Here is a 9,300-nt window from a genome sequence, read left to right as displayed (position 1 = left end):
GAATGGTTTGTGATTTGCATAAAGGTGAAATGGTGCAAATCTGAAATGGTGAATTAAAAAATAACTTTCTTTTCCTTTGACAGCACCTCAGTTTGGGCAGGTTTCCTGCCTGAGGTGATATTGACAAAGCAGAAAGGCAACACAGGAGAGAAAAACAGATAGGGATGTATTGTCACAAACAACCAATGAGGACTATATAAGTTAGCCCCAAGTTCTTACAGAGACTGCAAAATCAGGGTACAGTAAATAATCAGGATCTCCCAATGTATGATAGTAAGGGTTTTTTCTGACCTAAAAAGGAATGTGTAGAGCTTTCAACCAGTCATAAAACAATAATTTTTGAGGCAAGAGATTATTTGAAATTGCACAAGGCAGTGAGAATATAGGAAGAAGAGAAAGAATCACTGTTTTATTAACCCAACAATTCTAAATTGAGAGACTATGATGTGATGGATAATCCGCCCATTTTGCAAAGTCCTTGACACAAGAGCTTCCCCTGAAAAGCTTTTTGTTTATGTTAAATTCCCCACTGAAAATAATTTGATGGTAATTAAGTAGGGAAGGAAGGTTTTTTTTCTTCATTAATTCCCATATGGAAGAAATGGGAAATTCCAAATCAAGAGGCCGGAATGGAAAATGTTTGCTCCAATCAACCTGCACATTTTTATACAAAGGTAAAGTCCAGGAGTTAGAGTTACTGTGTGGTTTATGATTAATATACTTCATAGTTTGATCCAGTGCTTTTTTTCTAAAAAAAAAAAAAAAAAAGGTGCCGGAACTCATACGTGTCATACAACCTGCCTTGCCTACTCAACATCCAAAAAAGGTGGTGGAACTCCGTACTGGGGTTCTATGAGAAAAAAAGCCCTGGTTTGATCCTAAGATAAGTGCATATACAGTAGAATTTTAGCTAAGAGATGATCAGGGAAGCCTGAATTTTCCTTCAGTATTGCACAGGCTGCCCTTGGTTAATCTACATTCACAATACTGAAGATAAATACTATGGGTTTCTCTGCATTATATCACTATAGAATACTTTGTCTTTGGGTAGCACATAATAGTTATATGCAGGCTTAAGACTCTTAGGCTGAGTGAGAAGTCATGGAATAAAAAATCTGGCTTCATGTATGCAAGTTTCTAGAAAAATAAGTATGTTTATTCATTCTGTACATTCAAATGTTATGGTCTTTACCTTCCTATAGCACCATTTTTCATAGAAAAATCAAAGTTCCATACTAGACTTTATCTCAATTCTCTTGAATCCAGATTCAAAGAAAACTGCAGAATACCCTTTTAAAAAAGATTTAAATAAAAGATCCATTTCTCAATCTATGTGTATCTAAAATACTTTTTTAATCTTGCATAAATTCACAAATAAATACAATATTGTAAATGTATTTTAAACATATTATACACTCATGTCAATTAAATGTTTTACATCAAGGCATAGCACACCGCCTCTTACACACATATATACCTTGAAAGGCAGCAATTTAGTGTAATCCCCGAGATTTGGCAACACAGCATTGCCAAGATAAATAATATGGATCAATTTCACAGATATGCTACAAGATAAATAAATAAATAGATGCTATCACATTTTATTTGAAATAGAATTGCTTATAAAAAGAATATACAATAATTGAATAATTATTTGATATAGATATATATATATTATATAACCTAAGTTAATTTAATTTTAAAACAAAACATTTCTTCAACAGTGGAAGGATGCGAAAATGAATAATTTATTCAGCCATACTGAATTATGAAAGGAAGTTGCTTTCAAGACAAATTAAAAGGTGTTCGTTGCTCGATTTCATGGCAGCTGAAAAACACAAACAAATCCAAGCTTAAAGATGCATTCTTTTTTTCTTTGCAATTATCAGGTCATTAGACTTATAGCTCTCTTATTTATGTTCCATAGTTAAAATAGGATAATATCCTGAATAAATAAAGAGGAACCGGATCAGATTTTATGAGATAAGGATGGCATACGTTTTGCAAATTTACCAAATATATATGTTTTAAAGAAGTTTTTAAAAGGGTTCCAAAATCAATGTTTGACTCTCTTCTATATAAACAATTTATCTTAAGAAAGCCTCTATAATTGGGCAGTTAGAGTAGAAAGGATAGCATAATTACAGATTGTTTTCCACATTTAAGTGAGACTCTGCTAGATGCACATTTCTGTCTCGCAGTCTGAAGGGTCACAGAGCAGACCAATTGCAAGTATCTATGAAAGCAAGTGGATTCACTTCCGCCAAACTTGGCAAACAGGACATCCCATCCCACTTCTGCAGTTCCCACCACTGCATCACAGCTTCCTTCATGTCCACCATGCTCTCTGCTCCACATGGGCTTAAAATGGGGAATGAAGCTGCAGCTTCTCAAAACCATTTCGGCACTCCAGAGCTCAGAGAAAAGAAGGAAGCAAGAGGGGAATGTCTCTGTAAACAAAACATCCTAATTATCTGAAATTGCCCAAGCCATTTGCCACATTTTAAAATGGCAATAAAATTAATATGGGGATTGGAAATGAAATTACAAAATGACAGCATGACAAGGCTGCATACATGTTTACATTGTACAAGCAAAAGATATCTGAATCAAAATAATGCTGGTTTTGGAGTGACATATTTAGATTTAATACAATATTCACTCTTTTTCCAAGTGAAAAAAATCATTGGATTCCTATCCCAAATCCAGTTATAAGGGAGAAAGCCTAGTCCAACAATGAATAGCTGGTTTTCACAACCCTCATTTTCAATTATTTAAAAGGAGTAATTCTACTATGGTAATACTACTAAAAGAGCCAGAGCTCACGTAAATTGGATTTCAGAGCTCAGAAATGAAATTATGAAGTTGAGGTTTAGTGCACTGAGAGGACACCAGGTTCAGGAAGTCTGAACTAAAGGTTACATCTTTTTTTAAAAAAATTCTCATTATTATCTTCTCTCTACACTAAATATCCTCTTAGACTTGGTAATAGCTATAGGCTTACAGAAAGATAATAATCCCTTTAAAAGATTTACCGTATTTTCTGGCGTATAAGATGACTTTCTAAACCATTCAAATCGTCTCCAAAGTCGGGGGTCGTCTTATACGCCGAGTCGTCTTATACGCCGGAAAATACAGTAGATGAAATCACGAGTCTGTTCAAATATTTGTAAAATAACATATTCACCGAGAAGAGCCGAGGTGGCGCAGCAGTTAGAGTGCAGTACTGCAGGCCACTTTAGCTGACTGTGTTCAGCAGGTCAGCGGTTCAAATCTCACCGGCTCAAGGTTGACTCAGCCTTCCATCCTTCCGGGGTAGATAAAATGAGGACCCAGATTGTTGGGGGCAATGTAAATATATATATACATTGCTTACTGGTGTACACCGCTTAGAGAGTGCTTGCACTTAAAGCAGTATACAAGTCTCATAAATAAATAAAATAAATAAATAAATACAATTCCAACATCATTTAACCATACACTTACCATATCCCAGGAATCATTCAGCAGATTAGATTTGTATGCTTCTTCTTCGCCTACCAAAAGCATGGGCTCCGACATTGGTAGGTACAAATGTGTTCTTTCCCACACCTCCTGATCTGTTCAGGAAATCTGCCAAACGATGGGTCACACAAGTTGCCGTGTTGCATGCTCGCTTTTGTGCTGTTGCGCTGTTTTTTTTTTTTCAAAAAAAGAAAAAGAAATTAAGAGTTAAGATCTTTGATGTAAACCTCTGATTTAAACCTTATCTTATTTTATAAAATAATGTGTTGTGTTGCCTGCTACCTAATCCCAGCCTCTCCCCTAACGTATGTTGGCAAAATCTCAAGAATGCCAAGTAATTTTATGTGATGGTGAATGGAAAAGACTTCTGAAGGGTCCTTGGTGCTCTCTGAGCTTGCTTGTTTTCTTGCAGATGTTTCATTACCCAAACTAGGTAACATCATCAGTGCTAGTCCTAGACCTAGAAAATACTTCTACTTTCTTAACATACCAGGGAGTATAGAAAAAACCAAATCGTTGCACATTCTTCCCCAACCTAGCAAAATCCGGAACTCTAGGGAGGATAACGTACAGCTTTTCTAAGAGGGCCCAAACCCTGGATTTCCAAGAATTGCAGTCCTGTAGCATCAGGGTTGGTCAAAGCCACGGCATATGAGGGCTGTTGCCTTCATCTCCTGGGTCTACATTTCCTAATGTAATACCATTTCTGGGCATATAAGATATCAGTGTGGTCTAAATCAGGGGTAGGCAACTTTGGCTCTTTTATGACTCGTGGACTTCAACTCCCAGAATTCCTGAGCCAGCATGGCTGGCTCAGGAATTCTGGGAGTTGAAGTCCACGAGTCATAAAAAAGCCAAGATTGCCTACCCCTGGTCTAAATGATACATGATATATTTGTCTGATATTAGATTGACCATGGCTGTGATCCAACTTGTTTTTTCTGTTGCTCATCTCTGACAAAAATCAGTCTCATTGATTTGAATGTTTAACTTAGCCAAGATTGTTCCCACAATGAATACAAAAAAAAATGTATAAGTCAGTGTTTAAATTACAGGCATACTCTGTAATTTTGGATTCTCTTGCATTAAATTATCTTCAGGCTGTTATGTCAAATTAAAATAAGTGACTTCTTCATGAACAATCAAATACATAAATAGAAATATAAGATTAAAATTCTTACCTGGGGGAAGTCAAACAGAATAAAAGTTTTGTAACTGAACAACGTTGTTCACATTTGGAAACCAGTTGTTGTGTTTCTACATTTCTGAACAGATTTGTAAGTTCATACTATCAAACTCAGTGTGATCCCTTTTACTGACTTCATTGGATAAAAGTTATCATCTTACTGGTTCATCCAGAACTAATCAGATATGTACCGTAGCTCTTTCAAAACACTCTTAATTAAGCAAAAACTTGCAAACATCCATATTGTCTTCCTTATAGCTGGATGAAAACTCTTTAAATTTTGCTACAAACCCCACATTTTAAAAATGGTATAAATAATGTGTAATCAGGACATAGACCTATTCCTTATAGAAAAATAGATTTATTGAACAGTTGCATGATTGGGCATGAAAGAAACATTTATTTCATTTTTTACAATGAGTACCGTAGCCTCAAATAAAAAAATGATGCTTTCTTATTATTCATAAAATAAGAATCTAAAAAAAAAACCAATTGAAAATTCAAGGCAATATTTTATTCCGATGCACTTTGAATTTGGCTTCTGCTTTTCCCAGCTCCCTACAACAGTGTACGGGTGTGCATTTTGTCCTTAATTTCCTAACAACTTGGACTTTGCTCTACTCCAAGCGTCTCAGATCTAAAAGAACACAGCAAAGTTAGCAGTGAAGGTTAGATCCACATCATGCATCAAGTTAAATAAAAGAAGGAAACAAAGAAAGAGGAAAAAATAAAATCAAAGAGGAAGCCGGGCCCATCTAGTTGCTTCCGCGGGGCTTCCTCAGTAGTTTGCATAGCGTTCATTTTCCAGCTCATTCAACACATTCCTTTTCTTGCCAGGCGTTCCAGCCCCGACGTCAGTACGAGGGTATGTTTGCAACTTGTGCAATTCTTGAGACAGTTTGCCCAGCACACAAGTGCTCAGGTTGGCACAACGTTTGGAAATAGGTCTATCCAAGCTGCAAAGGGGGAAAAACATGCTGAACAAAGTAACCGGGAGGGGGGGGGGGAGAAAAAAAAGGAAAGCAAGAAAACACATGCGTAGTCATGCCTTATCCCTCTCCCCTCTCCACGCGCTCCTCCCCCCCCCCCCACAAAGAACTCCTCAGAGCCTCTTATTCGATACAAGCCCATCTCCACGCCGTGCCTAGAGGCGCAAGCCTCATGCAATGTCAATCCGAAGAAACGTTGGAGCAGGGGGTAGGAGGCGCCAGTGAGCCATTGCCCGAACAAACAAACGAGTTAGGGAAGGGGGGGGGACGTTGGGAGTGTTAGCAATTCCGGGGTGGGGGGGAGGGTAATGCATGCGTCGCTGAGGCTCAACCATTCCTCATGCTTCACCGGGGGAGTTCAGTAGGAAACCGCAGGTGGCAGCGGGAAGCCTGGGCCGGTCAGGAAAGGGGGCGCTACGTGCAAGTAATCTTTTTTCCTTCCTCCCATGTCAAAGGTCCTTCTCGCTCTCCGCCACCTCCCTCTCCACGGCCACTAAGGCCGGGAAGAAGGACTGAGTCCGGGCGGGCTCGGTTCTTAAGGAAGGGGAGGAGGGGGAAACAGAAAGGAAAAAATCCAAGACCTACCTCTGGCTCTCCCATTTTATTAAAAAAAAAAAAAAAAAAACTTTCTTTTCTTTCTTTTCGTGTGCATGTGGTTGCATATGTGTGTACATACATACATTGTACGACAGTTGTAGATCCGTAGTCAACCGACGGATAAACGGATATACTTAAGTAAGTTGGCAAGCAAAATGAGCGGAGAAGCGAGGCCCCACCACTCGGATCGCCCATCCTAGGTCGTTGCAAGGCGCCTGGTCGGAAGTCGGGGAAAGGCATCCTCGCGAGGCAAAAGATGCCGGCTGATTGCCCACCACGAAGGCGCTCTGCCTCCCCCCTCCCCTCCCTCGCCAGGCTGGTATCCGGGAAGGAGACGAGGGGAGGGTGCAACGACGCTTTGGAAGCCGAGAGCTTCTTACCTACTGCCTTCGCTGCTCTGGAGCGGGTCTTCCGCGGTCATCTGGACGTATTCCTTCACCAGGGCGTTGAGTAACCGCCGAGCTTCATAGTCCCCCAGGGCGTCTCGGTCGGCGACAGGCTCGAAGCCCGCTCTGCGTGAAGACAAGCGCGCCCTGAAAGCACCGCTCTTCTGGAGCAGCGCTTCTCCTCCCCACCGTGAGCCTGGGTGGGATCAGAGGCGGGAGGGAGCGGCTTTTCCAGCCGGCGCCCGCCAACCATTCCCCCCCTCCTCCTCCCCCTCCCCCGGGGTTGGCGTGGAGTGCGACTCGTCTCTCTCCCAAACAAGGGGGTTACGCAGGTGGGGGCGGCGGCGTTAGGAATACTGTTGCCCGCTGCATCCGGAGGGCTTCCGATGGGGGAAGGCTGTGCGGGGGATCCGTTTGCTGGCCAGGGGAAGAAAATCACAACGCGGCCCACGGATTGTGATTTGCTGCTTGGCTTATGTGCTTGCACGTTTTGTTTTGGTTTTTTTTACTCCGCTTTCAACTTTCGGTCTCGCCACCCCAGAGGCGAGGCAAGTGGGGTTGATCGATCTGATACTTTTTGAAAGGAAAAAGAAAGGTGGGGAGGACTGTCCTCTAAAAGCCGGTGGGTAATCCCGGGTGAACTGAACCTGCGGAGCCAAATCCGCGCCTGCCGCGGGCCCTTAACCCTTCTTCTTTTGGCCCCCTCTCCTAACCGAGCTCCTTCCCGCCGGAGGACTTCTTCGCTTCGCGCCCCCGTCGGGAGGGAACTTCGACGCTCTCCTGCCAAGGGCTGCAGGTGCGTCCGCTGTCGGCTGCCTCTTACCTGAGCGGGACTGCCTGGCCGTTCTCCATCTGGCAGGCCACCAAAGCGTAAACGGCGAGGAGCGAGGAAATCTTCAGCACAGCCATAATCTTCTGTCTGCAAGAAAGGCTCATTTTCACCGAGGAGAAGCCCTCTGCGGCCCTGCCAGTTCCCCTCTGCCTATCTAGGCTGCGATCCCATCGATGAGCATCCTGATTGACGCGGGTAGGTTTCCCTTTTGAACGCGAAAGCATATGGCTGGCTGTGGTAAGTCCAAGAAACAGCGAAGGATCTCCCCATAGGAGGATCAGGCTGGCCTAAAGGGGGAATTCTCAGAGGGTAATAAATTATCCGTTAATTATGTGCGTTTAAAAAAAAGTTTTTATTTACAGAGAATTCACCGGTCTCTAATATCCATTTAGGAATTTTGAGGGCGTTTTTTATGGGCTATCAGAACTGGGCAGAAGCAATTCAGGACGTTGGTGCCAAAAGAGGTGAGAAGCAAACACAGAACCGTTCTTCAAAAACGCGAGTCAAAGTTGTGAGAGGTATTTATGCTTAAATTGATAAATGCCTCATTTTTATGTTTCGTTTTGAACTAAAAAAATAAATAAAAAATAGAAAGAACAGCTGAAACAAGTGGACTTCTGAAAACGCAATGAGGCAATGCTGTAAAATTGGAGTATGAGTCATTTTGTAAAATACAGAAATAGTTGTGTGCACACAGAATTATAAGCTGCTTTTTCACATATGATTTCTTTGTCCCCCTCTCCTTCAGTTCAAGCATTTCCATATATTCAACATTTTTAAAATGTTGAATATATAGCATTTGTTTTTTTAGTATTGAATTTTCCTATCTCCATCCTTTTTTTAAAACAGTGCATCCCTGACCCCAAAGTCTCTATATATGCCACACACACACACACACACACACACAGAGAGAGAGAGAGAGAGAGAGAGAGAGAGATGTTCATCTTAAATTCTTCCTCGTTTAGACTTTTTCTTGCAAAGTCTATAAGGAAGTTCAAAATGCTATGAGATACTACTGTCTTGGGGAGTAGGGGATGGAGACAGAAGGATGTTTTAAAGTGTATTTTAAATTAATATATATTACCTTGATTATAACAATCTTTAAGATAACCCTTCCCCCCAAAAAATGAGGTAAGTAGCATATTGAAATTAAAATGCATCTTTCTTGTTTGCAAAGATTCTAAATTTTGTTTAAAATTTGCAGGATGAACATTTCTTCTTATTCCTTAACATCCTGAAATGCTAATTCTTATTTTTAAAAATCCAGAAAAAGATTACGCTGCATAGTCCAAAAACTATACAAAACTCATATTCCAAAAACTAGACAAAACCTAGCATACTTGAAATGTAAAACTGATGAATGCAAGGAAGCACTCGCAGTCTTCTGCGACACTGTCTACAGATCTGGGAGTAAATCATCCTGAACTCAGTAAGACATTAAAGAAAGCATGGCCAGGATTTTTGCTGCTGGAGTTGTAGGGTTGCTGAATAGAGCAGAGTTAGTGGAGAAGGGCTTACCTTCAAATGCGAGTCTTCTTAAGGAAGAGTGAAACGTAGTGGAGGTTTCCTCGGAGTGATTTTCAGAGCCTGGTGGTCTTCAATGGTCAACGACCCCCTTTTATACATATCGCCAGGACAGAAGTGTGTAGGCGTTCAACGAACACTCACTCACCAATCAGCATCTCCTTTATCACTATAAAACCAATCCTCGACTGACCACAAAACTCCAACTCCCGAATTACGTCATTCCCAGTCACTGAGTATTCCATTCACAAAAAAAATGCCAGTCATTTAGGCACATCCGAT

The 9,300-nt window shown here is 41.1% G+C and overlaps 1 protein-coding gene and 1 long non-coding RNA gene across 5 annotated transcripts; one reads left to right on the top strand and one right to left on the bottom strand.

Moving 5' to 3' along the window:
* Positions 1–1,332: 1,332 nt before the first annotated feature.
* CALCB (calcitonin related polypeptide beta) lies at positions 1,333–9,300 on the bottom strand. 3 transcript variants are annotated; one of them, XM_039344585.1, is made up of 4 exons: positions 7,486–7,687; positions 6,657–6,788; positions 3,487–3,671; positions 1,333–1,828 (listed from the first exon to the last, which is right to left on the bottom strand). In XM_039344585.1, the coding sequence occupies exons 1-3, from the start codon at positions 7,596–7,598 to the stop codon at positions 3,512–3,514; spliced, it is 405 nt and encodes a 134-aa protein (XP_039200519.1). In that variant the 5' UTR covers positions 7,599–7,687; the 3' UTR covers positions 1,333–1,828; positions 3,487–3,511. The 3 variants fall into 3 exon arrangements, with proteins under 3 accessions (XP_039200519.1, XP_039200520.1, XP_039200517.1); XM_039344586.1 differs by lacking the exons at positions 1,333–1,828; positions 3,487–3,671 and adding exons at positions 5,032–5,646; positions 9,013–9,300 and having other exon boundaries at positions 7,486–7,581; XM_039344583.1 differs by lacking the exons at positions 1,333–1,828; positions 3,487–3,671 and adding an exon at positions 5,032–5,646.
* LOC120308486 lies at positions 7,548–8,091 on the top strand. Of its 2 annotated transcripts, none has more exons than XR_005556854.1 (2): positions 7,548–7,689; positions 7,887–8,091. It is a non-coding gene; the product is annotated as an uncharacterized LOC120308486 (long non-coding RNA). The 2 variants fall into 2 exon arrangements; XR_005556855.1 differs by having other exon boundaries at positions 7,857–8,091.

The sequence above is a fragment of the Crotalus tigris genome, unplaced genomic scaffold (genome assembly GCF_016545835.1).
Source record: "Crotalus tigris isolate CLP2741 ecotype Arizona unplaced genomic scaffold, ASM1654583v1 scf7180000017933.3771270, whole genome shotgun sequence".
In the NCBI taxonomy this organism is placed as follows: domain Eukaryota; kingdom Metazoa; phylum Chordata; class Lepidosauria; order Squamata; family Viperidae; genus Crotalus; species Crotalus tigris.
This window is presented reverse-complemented; position numbering and strand designations above follow the sequence as displayed.